This window comes from Thamnophis sirtalis, unplaced genomic scaffold (assembly GCF_051295495.1).
Source record: "Thamnophis sirtalis isolate CommonGarterSnake01/CBP01778 unplaced genomic scaffold, rThaSir2_p1.2 scaffold_9, whole genome shotgun sequence".
NCBI classification, from domain to species: domain Eukaryota; kingdom Metazoa; phylum Chordata; class Lepidosauria; order Squamata; family Natricidae; genus Thamnophis; species Thamnophis sirtalis.
The window spans coordinates 58753577-58773863 of record NW_028261389.1 but is presented as its reverse complement, the minus strand read 5'-3'; the positions used below and the strand labels follow the sequence as shown (position 1 = coordinate 58773863).

Genomic DNA, 20287 nt, shown 5'->3' with positions numbered 1-20287 from the left:
TTCCATTTTAACACAATGAATGACCAACATTTTATTACAGTTCAAGACCAGATTTTTTTTTAAAAAAAATGGATATACAGCTGGTTTTGTCTTTCGAATGCTTTTGATGTAGCTACTATTCTGTCAAAATGAGTTTCTACAGGACAAAGCTATGTGTCTTTTCTATGTGTCATTTTAGCACCCTAAAACATCTTTGTAATTTCCTTTAACAGCTTTAATTCATCTTGGTTTGTTTTCAGTATGGATAGAGTGCTTCCAGGTGAGTCACATGTCTTACATATGAAGATGCATAGAAAACAAAAACTTCCAGATAACTAGATTTGAGAAAACTAGATTTGAGTTTATGGGTGCACGGATTAAGAAGAGTAAGAATTATTCTAATACAATAGGATACAATGTTTTCTATAAGGAAAAGAGGAAAAGAAAAGCAAAAAAAGCAAAAAGCACAAGGAAAGAAAAAAATTGAAGAAAAATAGAAAATAAAGATATAAAAATCTGATTTCCAATATTCTTCACAGCAGTTATAATTACAAATATATTATAACCTGTCTCTCTGAAGTTACTGTATATCTTATTACTGTTCTTTCTATAATCTAACTTACCTAAATCATAAATCACAAGTTCATTTTTCTTTCATTTTTACTCAAAAGGTCCATAAGAGATCGACAGTCATCCTTTAATGTAGATATTGTCTATCTGGCTTTGCTTTTCACCACACTGCCTGCCTTCAGAAAATGAAGCAATTTCCTTTGATAACAAGTATGCACTGTCATATTTTCCACCACCAGTGACAGATATGCTGAAATATATTCTTCTTCCTCACTTAGCACTTCTTACCCTTTAATCTTAAAATGGTTCCAGCATAACTGCTGGATGAGTTAAGTGTTTGGAAAGATGTTCTGACTTAAGAAGCCATTGGTGCATTTGGGAGACTGGCTACTGGGGAGAAATAAAATCCACCTTCACCATTTCAAAATACGTCTACACCTTCTGGTGGTTATGACAGTTTGATCTAGTTTCTTGGAATCACTTGATTGGTAACACTAGATTAAAATGAGCCGAGGTGGTGCAGTGGTTAAATGCAGCACTGCAGTTCAGCAGTTTGGCTGTTCAAATCCCACCAGGCTCAAGGTTGACTCAGCCTTCCATCCTTCCGAAGTGGGTAAAATGAGGACCCAGATTGTTGTTGGGGGCAATATGCTGACTCTGTAAACCGCTTAGAGAGGGCTGAAAGCCCTATGAAGCGGTATATAAGCCTAACTATTGCTATTAAAGTCACTTTGCCTGTATGTGTTCTGGAATGGATACATATAAACTATGGATACATATAAACTTCAGATGCATAACCTATATAATACTATAACCATTCATTTATATCAGCAGACATAGGCAGCACCCAAATGATTTACTCAAGCCTCCAAAACCCTCTGGAATTGCTCTCCAAATATGATGAAAAAACCCTACCAATGTGTAGTTTTCACACACACACTCCCTTCATACCAGAAAATATGTGAGTGGAAGGATGGACCTAATCAATCTAAAACAGAAATTTTTCACCAAATCTCCCAGGATACAAAACAAAAATCATTTCCATCCATTTCCATGTTTCCATTGTTGAGGCCATTATGGTCAAAAATAATATATACACAATTTTCCCCAGCTTCATGCAAGTCAACAATTCTTGATCGTAGGTCTTCTGAGAGCTCTTTTCTGCGAGGCATGGTTCACATCAGACAATGCTTCTTGAAACCAGTAAACCCACAACAGCTGTGTGCTTTTAAAGTGCAGGACAGCTGTCAGCAACACATCCAATATCATCACACTGATTGGAGTCAAGGTTGGCTCACTCCTGGCTCCAATTAGCTCTTGGAAAAGACATTAGGCTAGGGGCTCCCATACTTTTTCCTCCCTGCACTGTGAATGTTTACATGTTATGTTCAATTAAACCATGGCAACATCTAATGTTTGTGTAGTATTATTTTCAGCAGACTGTGTTTTTCTATTGTTGTGACTTAGATGAAGTTCAGAGCACATTTTATGACCAATTCATGCAAAACTCCACATAATCCCAAGGGGTTCACATACTTTTTCTTACAACTGTATATTCCAGAGGTGGTTTGGTCCCGGTTCGGCCTGGATCGGGTGAACCAGTAGTAGTGGTGATGAGAGGCTCTGCCCACCCGCCTGGATGCTTATGTGCATGCGCAGGAATGTTGCCCGTGCGCACAAGCACACAAGCGAACTAGTAGTAAAAAAACTGAAAATCCAACACTGCTATATCCATATGTGTATCTGTATCTGTATCTATGTACATTGTGTCTGTGTTTTATATACTGGTCTTGTTGTATTGTTGAACACAGTTCTCTCCTAGCAGACTATTTCTAATGTATTTTTTTTAGGTCGAGCCCATATTTAAGTGTGATCTATCCCCTTGTGCAAAGTACAGACAGCTGTTGATTGTCCAACCCTTAAAAGGAATGCAGCTGAAAATGACACACCTCAGAGTTGTTTGTGGCCACCTGTTGTTGGGAACACTCTTTCTGGGGGGAAAAGAAGATGAAACTATGTGATCATCTGACCAAAACCAAAATTGAGGGGAAATCAGAGAGCATTGCTTCATTATTAGTAATTGTTTCTCCCCCCAAAACGAGAACAGATGTATAGCCGCTAGAACAACACCGATCTGCCAGTTGCCAATTTCTATCTAATCGAAGTATAAGACTGACTACTGATGAAGAGAAATACAGGATCTGTGGCATCCCTCCAGACATTTCAAGGCTCTGCTGATGACGCAAACATTCTATACAGAGAGCCAAATTTCTCTCCAGGCAAGACTAAGGGAGTGTACCAAGTCTTGCAGCCAAGTAAGCAGAAGGCTTACCATATGCTTCTATTTGTGTATGTGAGAGAAAGAAAAATTGCTGTTTTTCCCCCTCTCAGAAATACTTTCAGAAAAAAAAGCAGAAAGAGATTATTTTTATACTGAGGTCATTGGCAGGGCCCTGAAGAACCTGAAACAAATATAGTATAGGAAAATAAACGTCATATAGAAGAGCAACGTTTCCTCAAGAAAGGCCGTATATAACTCTAAAATGAAAAGCACATAGGGTAAGAAAATACCACGTTGCTCTTTCCTTTTTTCACTTCTGCAGAATCCCAACCCATGGATTATGGTATGTTGGCCTCTTGAAAATGAGTTTTGTCAACTGTAAAGGGTGTCATTCCAAAGAATTGCTGAAGATCAGCAGCATAACTCATGAAGATGCCAAGAAATGGGTGGATACTGGAGGTTATGACAGTGACCAAAAATATTAGCAGTGGTGGTACTGGACACACCAGCTACTTTACCATTTAAACTCTGCATACTGAGAACTATGTAAGGAGTCCTGGACCATTGGCAACTAGTGTGTGAGAGCCCAGAGTACTAATTGTACTGCAAAGTGATCAGAGATCGTAACACCAGACCTAAAACAACAATCTATCTTCTACCCATTAGCACAAAATAACTATCAGAAGCCCAGAATTCCACTGGGCAGCAGCCTCACAGCAAGACATAGTATTGTAGCACAAAACTGAAGAGTAGCAACTTAACTTATATACAAATGACAAAATTGCCTGGATAAGGCAGGAATGAAGAGGTAGGCACAAAAAACAGTGGAAATGATAGTCACAACTGATTATAATATAGAACACAGTGATATATAGCATAGAACAGTGGTCACCAATCCGTGGACCACTGGTGGTCCATGAGAAAATTTTGGTGGTCTGCAGAAAAAATATTTACATTTTTATATTGCACTAAATATTATTTATTTTCTTAAAAAAATCATTTTAGTGTTCTGCGGGATTTTAAATTATGAATTTAGTAGTTCCTGAGGTCCAAAAGGTTGGCAACCCCTGGCATAGAAAGTTAGTGCTTTAAGATAGGAAATAGAACCATAGGAACATAGTAAAGTATATACAAACGTTAAGATACTATATAGCATTATAGACATAAATAATAAACAGGACACTAAATGTCTATTCTAACTTTTAACTTGTCTTCGAAACCATCCTGAAAAATATGCAGGATATAAGCTTGGGCTATGAAAAGGCCTCTTTTTAAGATTTCTTTTTAATGGTTCAGTGTTTTCAACAATAGAGAAACAAACCCTTGTGTGTATTAGATTTTATAAATCATCACAAGATCAGAATGTTCATGGTTCTCTTTTTTCTTTAAATGTGCCAGGTAACTTTACTCCCCCCATCCACCCCTCAGTGTATGACTGGCCTTAACAATGGTCAGAACAGTCCCAGATCTGGCACAGATTGTTCTGTACTGGCACCTCTTGATTGTTTCTCACTTGAAGGATAAAACCACAAACACAGCAGACATCTGTGGGGATTCTCATCATTCAGGTCAGAGTTGTCTCAAAGATGCTTTTTCCAAAGGCAATTGCACTGGGTTTTTTTCTTGAGGAAAAAAAAGGAAAACATTTTGCTTCTCATCCAAGAAGCTTCATCAAGGAAAAAAGAAACAGTATAATTGCCTTTTGAAAAAACATCATTCCACAACTTAGGTTTCAAAGCCACTTATGTCTATCTTGGCTGGTACATTTTCTGCTGCTTCCAACCTTTTATTAACTGAAATGAAGATGACTTTTCAAACCTTACAGACATGATACATAACTAATTGTTATTCTGTTTGATTCATATGCTTAAAGAAACTGCATTATTTGAGGGTGAAGGTTACAGAAAATTCCTCCTTTTTAAATTTCTATAATTACTAATTACTATTCAATTATTATTTCTACAGCCCCTCGGATTTTATAGAATACTAGCCGATAACCCGACGTTGCCTCGTTATTTATTTATAGGGGGGGAAATGTCTGGACCAAACGTAATTTCTAATGTTGGATTTCCCCACTTACCAGAGGGAGCTCCCTTGTGGAGTACTGTGAAGCCATTACCATGGCAACTCCACCGCGCTGCACAGTAGAAGCCATTTTATGGCAGTACAGTAGAAGCCATTTTAAACCACAACCAGCTGTATCTTAACAGAACACACCACCTGAGGGGTGTTAGGGGTGTCGTACCCCCACAGTTTTTTGTTTCCAGAGAGAAAGTCATCTGTGTACCAAGTTTGGTTGAAATTGCTTGAGGTGTTCCAAAGTTATGTTGGAACACACACACACACACACACACACACACACACACACACACAGAGCCATTTTTATATGTATAGATTAGACAGCAACTAAATAAACTGAGAAACACACATAAGTGAAAGAAACATTTAAGAGCTAAATCCTCCTCGGCATGGGTGGGTTGCTGCCAGCATTACTGCCGGTTCGCAACCCGCACACTCACTTTGCTCGTGTGCTAGATGTGCACTTGTGCACATGTGCGCTATTCAATGTAAATTGTTATTCACACATGCACAGAACAATTTACATGTGCATGTGCAGTCACTAAAATCAGGAAGCGACAGCAAGGGAACTAGTTCAGGGGGGTGGCAGGCCTGGGTTGCTGCCGGTTCTGTGACCCAGGCCTAAATTCCACTACTGGTTCAGCCGAACCGGGCCAAACTGGCAGCAAACCACGTCTGCTCCTGGGTTGACAATATAAAGCCAGCGCTTTAATTTCAAATTGGGGTTTATTTGATTGAAAGTTCCTACACTGGGAGGAGTGGGGTGTCACTGTATATAGAAAATTAGCATACAAAGGAAATGTATTAAATTTAAACGTTTTCCTATTGTTTAGTGTTCTTTACACATGTTTATTAAAGGACAGAGACATTCACATAATATGCGTATCGAACACCAAATCATGAGAAATCATACCTGCATTGTAAAGTGGTACAATTGAAACAGATTTGCAATTCTGCTGAGAACCTATGCAAAAGCCTTCATTTTTATCCAAACCGCTAAACGACTTTTCTGCTATTATTGATCAAGTTTGAAATACCATAACCAATATTTTCAGTTTTATCTATTTCAATTTTATCTGATTGCTGGCCTTATGGGCACAATAAAACTTTGATTTCACTTGATTCATTGTGTTATCTTCAGAGGTCAGATTCCCGTATTTCTCTTCCTTTGAGCATGCAATCAAAGGTCATGGTTTGGTTTTTTAATATAACTCAAAATTTTACCTGGAAATGTTCTCATTATTTGGCACAATCCTTCCTTTCTGGAAAGCAGATGCTGGATTTGAGAGAGAACATTTGCCTGTGAATGAAGAGAGAAGTGCCAATTATTGCAATTTTACAAGATGGGTTTTAAGTGCTATTGAAGATGCCATTACAGGAAGGTTTGCTGATAAAGGAAAACAGTGCCTATCCCCCTGAGAATAGGAAAATCAATTAGGCATAAGCTAAGCTTGAAGAGCCAGTTTAGTGCAGGGATGAAAGCATGGGAATAGAAACTGGCAGACTGGGAGTTCTAGTCCTACTTTGGGCACAAATCCAACTGGGATAATTTGGGCCAGTCACTCTTTCTCAGTCCTAGGGAGCAGGCAATGGCAAATCATGTCTGATTTTTTTCCAAGAAAACTCCAGGGAGTCGCCAGAAGGCAACACTGACTTGAAGGCAGAAACACAAGCTTCTATAGGTTTTTGTTTTTAATCAATCTTAATGTTGCTCTACTTTTAATTATAAGTGACATATTATATCCTTTTTTATGAATATATCACATTTTAAGGCAGGATTAATGTCTTAGAAGAGACGTATCCAAGAGATTCAGAGTTTTTATTAAGTGATGAAAAAAACATGTCACCACTGTGACAGAAGCTCCTGTGATGTCAGAATACATGTAAAAAATGGGCCTAGCATGCATCATGCTGGATTGATTTTGCTTCCTAGCATCAGGAATGGGTTCCTGCCAGTTCTTACCAATTCTATAGAAGAGGTTCCACAAATCTACAGTGACGTTTAGAACCGGTTCCAGCTCCCTCCCCCCACCCATCTGCACCACCCTTGCCCCGCCCGCCGCTCACTGATTGGCTGGCTCACCAATCGCCCCGCCCACCTCTAAGAGTCCTATCTAAACCTTGAAGTCTTAAAGCTGTCAAGTTTGAACATCCCTGGGTTTTTTTTTCTAAACGGTTATGGATGCAAGGGTCTTGTAACTTGACAGCTTTAAGTCTTGCACACTTTAATGCCAGAGTTCCTGAGCCAACATGACTAGAGGAGGAATTCTGGGAGCTGAAGTCTACAAATCTTAAAGCTGTCAAGTTTTTTTTCTAAAGGGTTAGGGGTGCAAGGGTCTTGTAACTTGACAGCTTTAAGACTTGCATGCTTCAAATGCCAGAGTTCCTGAACCAACATGACTGGAGGAGAAATTCTGGGAGTTGAAGTCTTAAAGCTGTCAAGTTTGAACACCCCTGGGTTTTTTTTTTCTAAAGGGTTAGCGGTGCAAGGGTCTTGTAACTTGACAGCTTTAAGACTTGCATGTTTCAAATGCCAGAGTTTCTGAGCCAACATTTTGGTTGCTAAGCCAGAGCGTTGTTAAGTGAGTTTCACCACATTTTACAAGTTGGCCACGCCCACCCAGTCACATGACTGGCAAGCCACTTCCACCCGGTCACATGGCCAGCAAGCCACTCCCACAAAGCAGGCCACACCTACAAAAGAGGTTCTAAATTTTTTTGAAACCCACCACTGCCTAGCATCATGATCCTGTTTTTATTATCTGTCCCCTTGACAACATCACCCCTTATTCCAGCATCTCTACTATACTTGGGAAGGAGAAAATGCGTAGGCATCGAACAGGATTGGCCATATAACATGAACTCAGTCTGCAGCATACACCATAATATTTATCTATCTTTTTATTGCAGTTCAAAGACAAAATTGTACTTTTGCCTATGGGACATGTCCCGGGGTGGGATTCAGCTGCTTCACATCGATTGGGGCAAACTGGATGTTAATTTTGTATCCGGTTCACTGAATCGGTTGTTGCAAGGACCTGCAGGCCCCACCCACGCTGCCCCTCCCAGGAGTCTCCCTGTGGCCTGTTCATCATGTCAGGTAAGTGCAGGGCCCTTGCGGAGGCTCTGCGAGGGTGAAAAACGGACCTCCCAGAAGTCCTCTGGAGCCTAGGAGAGGCCGTTTTTGCCCTCCCCGAGGCTTGGGGAAAGCCTCCACAGCCTGGGTAGGGTGAAACTGCCCTCCCCCCCCCATGGTGCAGGAGGCTGAGTAGGCCACACCCACATGGCCACACCCACCCAGCAACATGGCAGAGAAATGGTTGCTAACATTTTTGAATCCCACTCTTTGACATGCCTGTTTTACCTGTTTGTAAAACAGCATTTTTCCTTTTAATTTTAATTTTAAAGACAAGGATGGCAAGCAAAAAATTCTGTCCATGCATCTATCTGGTAAAATGGACATTTTTTACTCCAAAATACTCTTTATACATATAAATTGTTTAAAAGTCTCATTTTTCTTTCTTTCTACAGTATCCCATGTGGCTATGTGTGAGAGAGATGAAATACAAAAGTCCCGTTTAGTAAACCCTAGATAATTACCCCATTCCATGATTCTGACAGTTTAGTACATAACCTTGCCCCTGGTGAAATCAATATCAATGTATGAATATTCACGTTCTTCAACATCTCTGGCAAAAACATATTATTTTTTTCCCTTCCAGCTATGCTGGAAGAAAAGATTTTAGAAAATGCACTTGAGACTTCACTCTTGCAAAGCATCTGCTTTAATATCAGCAAATTCTTGTGAAAGGGAGACAGTACTAGAATGAAGAATGGTGCCAAACCTGGCATCTGATAGGATGCTTCATAATAAATAAAAATGCAGAGTTAAAAAAAAACCCACAGTATTTAAGCATTTGCCAGAAAGGGAGGTCATTTTGCAGCCATACCTTTTGCAGTAGTGTTGGTTGATATGATTCCACTATATTTAAGCAATTTTCATGGTCAGCTTTGTTAGATGAGAGGCAAATCAAAAGGTCCCAAGAACTTAATTCATCTATGATAAAAAGAAAGTACCACAATGAGAATTAACTGTGATGAGAAAGGATAGCAAACCAATTAAAAAGAAAATATTTATTCAAATGATGCTGTTCATCTATGGTCAAAAAAAAAAAAAGAATGGGGAGAAGACATCAGTTTGAAGGCTTTATCATTGTCTTGGGACATGTGATCAATATGATTCTGGGTGGTCTAACTTCAAGTTCAATGGTTCATATATTTCCTGTGACATCTACTATTTTTCTTTTTGGGTTTTGCTTGGTTTTTAAATGTTAGTTTTGCTTTAATTTCTTGCTGATGGTACTTTCATTTAGTGCTGATGGGGTTATTGTTGTTAAAGGAGATGGGCAAAATAAAGGGGAATGAGGAGGGGGGAGAAGGAGACCACCTGTATACAGGTGGAAAATCTATCACTCATCTTGAATTGGGGACACACCTATATATTTGAACATTTTTACTGAATGGATTTTGATGGTTAAGTTATAAAGTGTCTGTCCTTGCAGGTTGTTGAGATCAAGAAACAGCTGCCACAAGAAGTATAGCATTAAGCTTTATTAGATAGATTATATAAATTTTACAAGTCTGATTGGCTGACTGACTGACCTTCCCTCTTCCTTTGCCCTCTTTGTCCCCTAAGGAATCAGGGAAGACTTAGTCAGAGTCTCTTCCTTGTATAAAGTGAGTTTCTTCTGGATAGATAGCGACAGAGATAAAATTGAGTTTGTTTATGCAGTGTGTGCTGTGTTTCTCACCTTGCAATAATCTCATCAACAGAATAGACATATAGTAAACTACTATGTTTTTTTTAATTAAACTTTCAAGCTCAAAACATAGACTCAGATTTCTTTAAATCCAGTTTAAATACAGAGCCTAAGGAGGATATAGCTATTCACCTGCTTCATAAGAGAAACAAATTAGTTTATAAATTATTTTCAACCACCAGAGTTTATCTGATTTGTTCGGAGCTGCAAAATTCCCATTTCAAATGCCACATATGTTTATACATTATTAATCTATAAAGAGGTTAGGGGTGGAGTAGAATCTGAACCTTTCTACTCCTAATCCAACCCTCACATTGGTTCTACTGTATAGTTCTCTCATTCATACTGTGATCCCAACCTCTCAGCCTATCACTTTCCTAATATATGAAGACTTTATTTTAATCAATAAAACATAGTTTAAATTTGTCATGCAAAACAGGATATGAAATGAAACAGCTTCACAACATCAATGTATGATGTTAACATCTATCTTTCCTACAGGTGTTCAAGGCAGCTTACAGAACACCTCCTCCTATAATTTCTCATAACATCTACCCTGTAAGGCTTCTAGTATTTATTTCTGGCAATTTCTGGAAAACCTTATTCAATTTTAGGATTCCATTCAGATTTGCATTTCTATTCATTTAAATGCTCAAGGCAGGGTTATATATAAATGAAACAGTTTATGATTGATATATGCTTAATATTTTCATCAAGAATTATTTTTTCTGAATGCTGCCTTCTGAACAGGCCACGTGGAATGTTTAACGGGGCACTAAATGGAGATGAAAAACAAATTGTAGGAGTAGAAACACATTCTTTTATCAAGAGCTTTTGGTGTGGGTGCTAGAACTCTGCAAACAGAGGCAAGATAGAAAAAACACCAACATATCAAACTTCGTCAAAGATAAGCTTGGGGAGTCTAAATGATATTGTATATTGGATCTCATAAGTGAGACTGAGAAGAGAATAAAAACAAAAATATTTTTTTCTTGATGCTGGCAAAATAATCTTATTTATACTTTTATTTTGTTTAGGAGAATGAAATAATCAAATCAATAAATAGTTTCCATGCATAGAATGCTTGAGAGATGCTTTGGAAAATGCCACAATTACAAGACAAGTATTGTAAGTTAATGGATACTTTATGCTATATGGCTAATTTTTAATCTTCTAGCAATTGGACATCTATACCAGCCTTCCCCATACAGGAAAGGAAAGACCATAAAAGTTGTGATCAGATAATGTTGACAACATTGTGAAAAAGAAAGAGATGACGAGTTTAACTATCATAATGATGAATTGACATAGTGGAAGGGTAGAAAGGTATGGAGGGTAGAGTGACCAGTGTTGGTGTAATGGCTCCTCTCCTAACTTGAGAAAGTAAAGACTCTTGAAAGGGATTATTTCAAAAGGAACCTTTAATCAGTCAGGATGGAAACCATTAGAAGCAAAGCAGCATCTGAAACCCTTTAGGCAATGCAAGTGGGATTAAGCTGATAATGACCCCTCCCCTTTGTCCGAATGCAGATTCTGATCAATAGACAAGTGTGAAGATGTTTCCTTAACTCTTCTGCCCAGAGTCAATAAAACACATGTTCCCATGGCTATCTCTAGTTAGACATTAAAGTTATCCCACATGGCTATCATAAACATCCCTCCAGAGATGCTGGGACCTTCAGTCTTCTGTGTATCAGGAATAACTTGGCTAGACTTTTGGCAGTTGGGATCGTTTGGCATGGTATAAAATGTGTCTGTTTTGAAAACAAGTCTGTTATCACCCAAATGACAGTATTCCCTGCGCTTTCTGGTAGTTCGACAATAAAATCCATTGCAATCTCCTTCCAGGGTGCTGAAGGCTCAGCTACCTTCTGCAACAGTCCTGCCATTTTGCTTTGGCGTCTTTTAGCTGCCGCACAAATTGGACAGCTGGCTACATAGCTCTCTATGTCCTTTTTTAGTGATGGCCACCAAAATTGCCTTTTAATTAGATGTAAAGTTTTTACAAAACCAAAGTTTGGAGATGTAAAGTTTTTACAAAACCAAAACCTGCTAGTTTGGAGTTGTGGCACCTTCCCATTAAGTACAGTCTTTGGCTGGCTGGAACATACAACTTCCCTCCCATCCAAGCTAGGTTATCTTTCATCAGACAGCTGTCTTTGTGGCTCAAAAACCATTCATCAGTGGTTAAAGTGTGTTTAAAAGTTTGGGTGGTGTCATTGTCCTCCAAGGTGTTTCGTTTTCCCTGGGATCATGGGTTTGATTACGTTTGGCTTCATACTATTGTTTCCTGGATAGTGCATCTGCCAGAAAATCCCCCCCCCCCCCGGGAGGTATCTGAGCATAAATTCAAACCGTTTAAAGTACTATTTTGGAGAGAGTTTCCTTGGGGTCTTTAGGGCTTCTAAATTTTTATGATCCATCCAGACTTCAAAAGGGATCTTACTCCCCTCTAGGAAATGTCTCCAGGTTAAAAGAGCCCATCAAACTGCATAAGCCTCTTTCTCCCAAATGGCTCACCTTTGCTCAGATTCATTCAATTTTTTGGATGTGTAAGCACATGATTGTAATTGGTCTTTCTCATTTTTCTGAAGCAGGACCGCTCCTATCGCCACATCACTAGCATCTGCTTGTATGACGAACGGTTTCTCTGTGTCCGGGTGCTTTAGGATTGGTTCTGCCGAAAACAGCCGTTTAGGTTTTTCAAATGCCACTTGGCATTCCATTGTCCAATTCAAAGGCTGCTTCGGTTTTGGGTTTCCCTCCCCCTTCGTTTTTAAGAGCTTGGTGATGGGAAGAGCAATTTGGGTGAAAGTGGGGATAAACTGCTGGTAAAAGTTGGTGAATCTCAGGAAGCTTTGCAACTGTTTGCGTGTTCTAGATGGTTCCCAGTTAAGTATGGATTGCACTTTCCAAGGATCCATTTCTATGCCCTGGTGTGAAATGTGGTATCTTAAGTAATCAATTTTTTCTTGGTGGAATTGGCATTTGGAGAGTTTAGCATAAGGTTTTGCAGAGCAAAGTTTGCTCAAAACCGCCCGGATTAGTTTTACATGTTCTGCCTTGGTCTCAGAATATAATAAAATGTCATCAATATAGACTATGCAGCCCTTATATAAATGCTCCTGCAACACTTTGTTTATTAATTGCATAAATATTGCAGGGGCTCCTTGTAGCCCAAATGGTAGCACTTTGAATTGATAGCATCCAAGAGGAGTATTAAATGCCATTTTCCATTCATCTCCTTCCTTAATTCTAATATGGTAGTAAGCCTCCCTTAAATCCAGCTTTGAAAAAATTCTCCCTTTGGCTAGGTGTGTTAGCATATCCTTCATGAGTGGGAGCGGATATATATTTTTCATACTGATCAAACTCAAATTTCGAAAATTGACACATAGGCGTTTAGAGCCATCTTTTTTTCTCTCTAAACAACACAAGGGCTGCAACTTTTGGCCGGGCTGGTTCAATGAAACCCCTTGCTAGGTTTTTCTCAATGAATGCCCTCAGTTCTTCCAGCTCCCTTGGAGACATGCTATACATCTTGGGTTTAGGGAGTTTGTCTCCAGGTAGAATTTCTATCACACAGTCAGTGGAGCAGTGGTGGTGGTGGGGAGGTCATCAGATGCTTTTTCGCTAAGAAACCTCAGCCAAGTCCTTATATTCTTTAGGTATGCCCTGGGTTGGCATAGTGTAAGCAGGCATTGCTGTTTCTAGGTGCTCTGCCTCCTCAGTTTCTTTGTCTGGATCCTCAGCAAAAGTCATGTGCATCTGCACTCTTATGGTGCCTTGCTTCCAATTAATTTTGGGGTTCCATTTTTTCAGCCATGCAGACCCAGAACTAGTGGCCATTCCATGCCAGACGCCACTATAAATGTGAGCATTTCCTTGTGGCTTCCGATGCCTATCTGTAGAGGCTCAGTGGCAAATGAAGTTGCCCCCCCCTGCTATTGACCCATCTAGTTGCAAAAAGCTATGGGGCTTTTCAGCTTCCTTACATTAATCCTCAACTCCCTTACCAGGGTTGGGCTGATCAAACAGCAGGTGCACCTCGAGTCCACTAAAGCTGAGATTTTCATCCCCCTCTCCCAGTTGGGGATAAACAGTCTTAGGGGCAAGATAAGTGGTTTAATTGGTTTGCTTACTAGTGGTTCATCCTCTGGATCACTTCCGGATGAGTATGGTTCCTCCTGCTGCGAAGCCAGGGTTTCCTCCTCAAAGAAGGGAGTGGGTGGAGATTCTACGGTCTTCCTACTCCTCAGGGCCATCTCCTTTCCGCGCTGGCCAGGTTTAGTAGGTTTTCCCCCCAATGGGCGGTCTGGTTTCTTAGCCACTGCCTGAGAATGGCATTCTGCAGCTTGGTGCCCCTCTTTTCCACACTTGAAACAGGCTAAGGATTTCAGAGGTGTTGTTGTTTGAGGTTTAAAAGGTTCTTATTTCCATTTGGGTGGGGATTTCTTCCACATTCGTTCTGCTCAGTACTGATTTCTGGCCACGTCAATCTTTGCCTCTTCAGCAATGAGATACTACTCATGTAGGTGGTTTGGGGCACCTTGGGCCACACAAGCGTTGTAGAGGTCAGCCCATCCTTGAACCAGCTTACCAGGATATCGTCTGGCTAGTTCACATGACATGCCAGGTCTCGGAATTCTTCGGTATATTCTGCCACTGGCCGGCGTCCCTGCTTTACAACTTTAATGCGGTCACATGCTTTGTGGTCTGCGAGGGGGTCCTCGAACCGTCGTCGCAGGGCCATCATGAAACGGTCAAAGTCCTGCAGTTCTAGTGCATCGGCATCATGTAAAATCTCCATCCATCTGGCAGCAGCTCCTTCCAGGGCTAGGGTGACTACTTGTATTCGGGCTCCTTGGGTTCGAAAATCACACCCATATTCTTGCATGTAGGTGAGCACATGTGCCACAAAGAATTCAATTTTTTTCGGGTTCCCATCAAATTTTATCCCCAGGGAAGGAGTTTTCCTTTCTAACTGCAGGTTTCAGGGTTGGTTAGGAGTGGTCCCCAACCCATGCACCAACTGGGAAGGGCGGGTTTTCTGGGTTCCTAGCTGTTGCTGCTGTGCCGTGAGCTTGATCAGCAGGGACCAGAGGGGGTTAGTTCCCCTGGCATCATCCCTGTTTGTCACCCTTCCAACACTTCTCGGTTGCCGGTCTGGCTCCCCCCGGACGTTGAGATTTTCCAAAATTTCCATCACCAACTGGGTTACATGCCTCTTCAGAGGATCCTCTCTCAGCGAGACTTCATTTAGCCCCTCCTGGTCCAATTTCCACCCTGGTTTTTGGCTACCTCGGGTAAGAGTGACTCTCCTGGTTCTCCCTTCCCAGCCATCTTTCATCCTGATTCCAATTGACCAAAGGGGCTTTTTGGGGTCCTCCAAGCTCACCTCATTCTTTCTGCCAGAGTACAAGGAGCAGGTCTATAGTTGTGGAGGGATTTCCATCTCCCTCCTGCGGTCAGTTCCCCCTTGTTTGCTGTTATGCTCAGACATGGTTTGCTGGGTCCCCTCAGTAGAGTAAAAATGTTGTTTCTCCTGGTTGACCACTTTGCAGAGAGATTCTGCTTTATGTAATGGCTCCTCTCCTAACTTGAGAAAGTAAAGACTCTTGAAAGGGATTATTTCAAAAGGAACCTTTAATCTGTCAGGATGGAAACATTAGGCAAAGCAGCATCTGAAACCCTTTAGGCAATGCAAGTGGGATTAAGCTGATAATGACCCCTCCCCTTTGTTCGAATGCAGATTCTGACCAATACACAAGTGTGAAGATGTTTTCTTAACTCTTCTGCCCTGAGAGTCAATAAAACACACGTTCCCATGGCTATCTCTAGTTAGGCATTAAAGTAAGTTATCCCACATGGCTATCATAAACATCCCTCCAGAGATGCTGGGACCTTCAGTCTTCCAGTAACAGGAAACCAGTTGTAAAGTTGTAAAACTCAGTTGTTACAGATACAGCTGGTGATTTAACTCCGACCCCCCACAATTGAATGGCAGTATCACTTTTAGGGATCTGACAGTTGGTGTAAACTAGATTGAATTATCTTTCCTATCTTTTTTCCTACATGGTATATTTAATTTCTTTGACTTACTATTTTTTATTCCTTTTCTGTGATTTTGTATGTAATTGAGGGTTATGCATGAATGTAGCCTGTTGCACATCATTTAGATTTTTTTGCAGCAGCAGATCCACAAAGCAAGAGGGGAAAAACTCCTAAAAGAATTCACTAGATTGAATGCAGAGGGAAATTGAGACCACACATAATTTACAAATATGCAGAAGGGCTGAAATGATTCTTCTATTTTTGGGATTAAACTTTTAAAAAGTCTACTATACTTATAGTAGAGTTGCTATTAGAGGGACAGCACTTCTGGTACTTTACTGAGTTGGCCATAACAGCAGCATGGAATTCTAGGAGTTAAAGTTTTATTAAGCCTGGTCATTTTTATAGCACGTAATTTGTTAGTTTTATATGCAAAAAGTATGTACCGGTATGTTTCTGTTAGTAATCAATCCCTTAATGAAGAAGTCTGTCATTTTTTTTTTTATGGAACCATGGATTGGTTCTTTCAATGCCTTTTAATAGCAACCCCCAAAGTGCCTAATTTGAAATCAGTTATCATTTTTCCTTGCCTTTTCTCAATGTCAGATTTCACCGTGCGCTATTACTGGAAAACCACTGAATAACCTTCATGATCTTGGCTATGTTTGTTTTACCTTCCCTCTGTAGAGCTAATGCCTGCTTTATTTGTCTAATGCAAAATCCATCTTTATCCCTGCTTGAGCTCAAGAAAGGAAAACTATCTCCCATTTTCATTTCTTGACTGTCAACTGTAAATTTCTAAGTAGGCTGGCATATAGCACATTTCTCTTTTGTCTAATATTATACATTTTGCACATCTTAAATTGTAAGTATTTCATCTTTGATTACAGCTTTTGTGTCTTCCAGTCCTGCAATTTTTATACTTGCTCTAAAATTTTAATATACATGAGTACTTTTACTATACTGAACCACTCTGTTTCTTCAAGCTCATTTCTTACACCTCCTTGTTGATCTTAAATATTTCTTAGAAGAAGAATTAGATTTCTGGCATGCCTTTAGCTTTATTATAACTGTAGCATAACCATAGCATAAACGATATAGTTAAAACCTAGCTGTAATTAATAAATGAAAGGTAACTCTTAAATTTTCTTGTTTTTTTCCAATATACACCTTATCTTAGCTACCTAAACTTATGTCCTTTTCTGAAACCTGCCTGTTCATTTGGCTTTTCTCTCTCTATGTATATCTGTATTTTTTTTTGTAAACTCTTTCAACACAAAACTTTGCTTCCAGGAGCAATTAATGCAATGCCAAAAATGGGATATGTTGTTATAATGCAATACTTTATTAATAACTTATCCAGTTTCTGGCATAGGTCTGCAGGCTACTTTTTCATAAATGAATTTTAATAAATTTCTTTGGTGATTTCTTGGTTAATGGTGCAAGGAAATTTTGGACTCGTATTAGCAACCATGGGCTCCAGCCATGTTTATTTAACCTTCACTCTGTTGGACTGTTTACATGCCTGGAACATGTTCAGATTTCTTTACATTTCTCAGACTTTCTTATTTATAAGGGCTGAGTTTCTTGTGACCTCTCTATTCATACTCCCTTTACCCCCTGGCTATGAAAAGAACAAAATACCCACTGTCCTATTTATTTATGTTCAAATCTTTCAGTTGCTTAAAAGAGTGGCTTTTCAATGGTAACCAGATGTTTACAGACTATGCCAGCATTTTCCCCTTAGGCTCCTAATGCTTTTATTAGTCTTTGTTAGAATATTGGGCCCACTATTGTTAAATTAAAAAAATAACCCTGGCAAACAGCTTGCATTCAATAAACATTGCTTTAGTGTGTACATGACTACCACTGAAAGTGCCTCTTATTTCCTCTTTTCTATACTGCTATATTTTTCCATATTTGTTAATTGATCAACATATAAATGTATCTATTGAAAAGAAAAACATTTGAAAGCCAAATATCAAATCTAATTGGATATATTTGTACACAAAAGCAGCCCAGAATTATAAAGAACTCAAGCTTACAGAGACCTGGATTGCTCTCATTTTGCTTCTCCTTTCAATGTGTTGGAATAACTAATTCAGATGACTTCAAATCAGAGGTGGGTTCCTACCAGTTCACACCTATTTGGTAGAACCAGTTTGTCAAATCTACCGAACCGGTTAGAAGAGGTTCCACCAGTGGACCCGGAAAACAAGCCACACCTACAGAAGAGGTTCCAAATTTTTTTGAAACCTACCACTGGTCCTTGGATATGATTATTCTACACTATCATGCTCATATTTATAAAACTCAGTGCTTCTGTGAAAGTTAAGGATGACTACTGTGTTTGTGGTGCAATCAGAACATTGTGTATGTTGAAGTTGTTTTAACGCAAACCAAAGATGCCTTTTAAAAAACAACTTTACATCATATTCTTATGCATGGCAGTGCTGTGTTTGAGGTAATTTAAGGTGGTTCTGACAAGTGTAGTCGGCATCTTCATATCCGGTCACATGGGTGGCAAGCCACTCCCATCCGGTCACATGGGCAGCAAGCCACTCCCACAAAGGAGGCCACACCCACAGAGTAGGTTCGAACAATTTTTGAAACCCACCACTGCTTCAAATACAATCAAGCAGAGGTCCAGGAAAAGCTATGGTCTTGTAGCTTTAGTTTTGTAAATAATTTACTGTATTAATGTATTGTGGATGGTACATATGCAATGTTGTCTGGAGTGAATGTAAGGACATCAAGTAACTCCCACTAATGTGTTGCCAGGTAAGGTGGGCTCTAGCCTGTGAATAAAGATCATTTATTTATATTACAACTGTGCAACACTTGGAGTCAAAGGGGGAAAAAAGTACTTCAAAGCAGGCAGGAGCATAAGTAGTTTGCATTGCCATGATATAAAAAAGACTCTAGAAAGAGTGCAGAGAAGAGCAACAAAGATGATTAGTGAAGGCTAAAACATATAAAGAATGGTTTATGGAATTGGGTATGTTTAGTTTAATGCAAAGAAGGACCAGGGGAGACATGATAGCAGTGTTCCAATATCTCCGGGGCTGCTGCAAAGAAGAAGCTATTCTCCAAAGCACTTAAGGCAGAAAAAGAAGCAATGGATAGAAACTAATCAAGGAGAGAAGCAACCTAGAACTATGGAGAAATTTCCTGACAGTTAGAACAATTAATCATTAGAATGACTTGCCTCCAGAAGTTGTGAGTGCTCCAACACTGGAAGTTTTTTTAAAAAAAAAGATTGGGCAACTATTTGTCTGAAATAGTATAGGATTTCCTTCTTGACCAGGGGATTGGACTAGAAGATCTCCAAGATCCCTTCCAACTCTTTTATTCTGTTATTTGTTTACAATTCTTTAAAGCAGCTGTACCTTTTTCTAGGATCACATGCTGCCTTCCAGCTTTTTATCTTTAAATCCAAAATGCCATCCATCTTTCAAAGAAAGTGACATGAATAAGTCAGAGTTATTGAAAATGGACTAAGAATAGATTCTGTTAAAAAAGGAATGATCCACCTTCTACAGAATACTAGGCTCCAAGACTGATTTCTACAATTCTTGGAATAAAAGCAAATAATTACTTATCTTTATATAAACTAAAGGATGAGGCATCACATTTCTTATTTATACTATTTTTCTATGGTTGGCAATATTTAATATTTCACAGCACAGATTACATCTTCTTAAAATCTCAAAGATTGAAAATAAAATAGGAAAACTGATTATAGAGAGTTGTAATTGAAAATTTATTATAGAGTTTTGTAAAAGAAAAGAAATAAATTCACCAGATAATAAATAAAATGAACAATGGTGCCTTAGAACAACTATTCAGTTTTACAGCCATTGACTTTACAATTGCATACTTAATTTGTTATGTACTATAATTTTATGGTTTCCCCCCATTTTAAAAAGCTATAGTTTATAGCTGCTGGTTCTTTAGAAGTATGTGGGACTATTTTATCAGTGTTTCTATTTCATTTCTTAGATTTATTTAGAGATTCACCCAATGGGGTCATATTAGGAGCTCTATTTAAATAGTACTGTTTATATAATGCTATAAGAGTAACAAGTACAGAGGTACAGCACATATACAAAGGAAGCATACCTAGTTGTAGGCCAGATGGAAATTTAAGGAGGATTCTAATATTATTGCACATTCCTGTAAGAGCTGGAATGGGAATTTCTGTAACACCACTTTAATTCTATATGTCAGGGTTTAAACTGTCACTTCAGGAATGGAGAATCCTGAATGGGATTCGCACCTCACATAGTGTTTGCTGGGACTCTCTGTATAAATGTGGCATAGCATCCTCCCCTGAATGTGACTGTGGGGTCCCATGTTAAACTGTACATCACATTGTGTCTGGCTCTAAACTGAGGGCATATTCTGGTTCAGTATCTAATTTTTTAAATATAAACAATGCTATGCTTTGATGATTAAATGGCCTAGAGCCCCAGACATTGGTATTTGAACATACCAATGCATT

The 20287-nt window shown here is 39.3% G+C and overlaps 1 protein-coding gene across 1 annotated transcript in view; it reads right to left on the bottom strand.

Moving 5' to 3' along the window:
• The window catches only part of CPED1 (cadherin like and PC-esterase domain containing 1), a 105783-nt gene that overhangs the window by 58489 nt on the left and 27007 nt on the right, over window positions 1–20287 (bottom strand). The window contains exons 4-5 of the mRNA XM_087723653.1: window positions 8860–8966; window positions 6134–6209 (exon numbers count right to left, since the gene is read on the bottom strand). Coding sequence (XP_087579779.1) covers window positions 6134–6209; window positions 8860–8966 — 183 coding nt within the window. The remainder of the gene's footprint in view (window positions 1–6133; window positions 6210–8859; window positions 8967–20287) is intronic.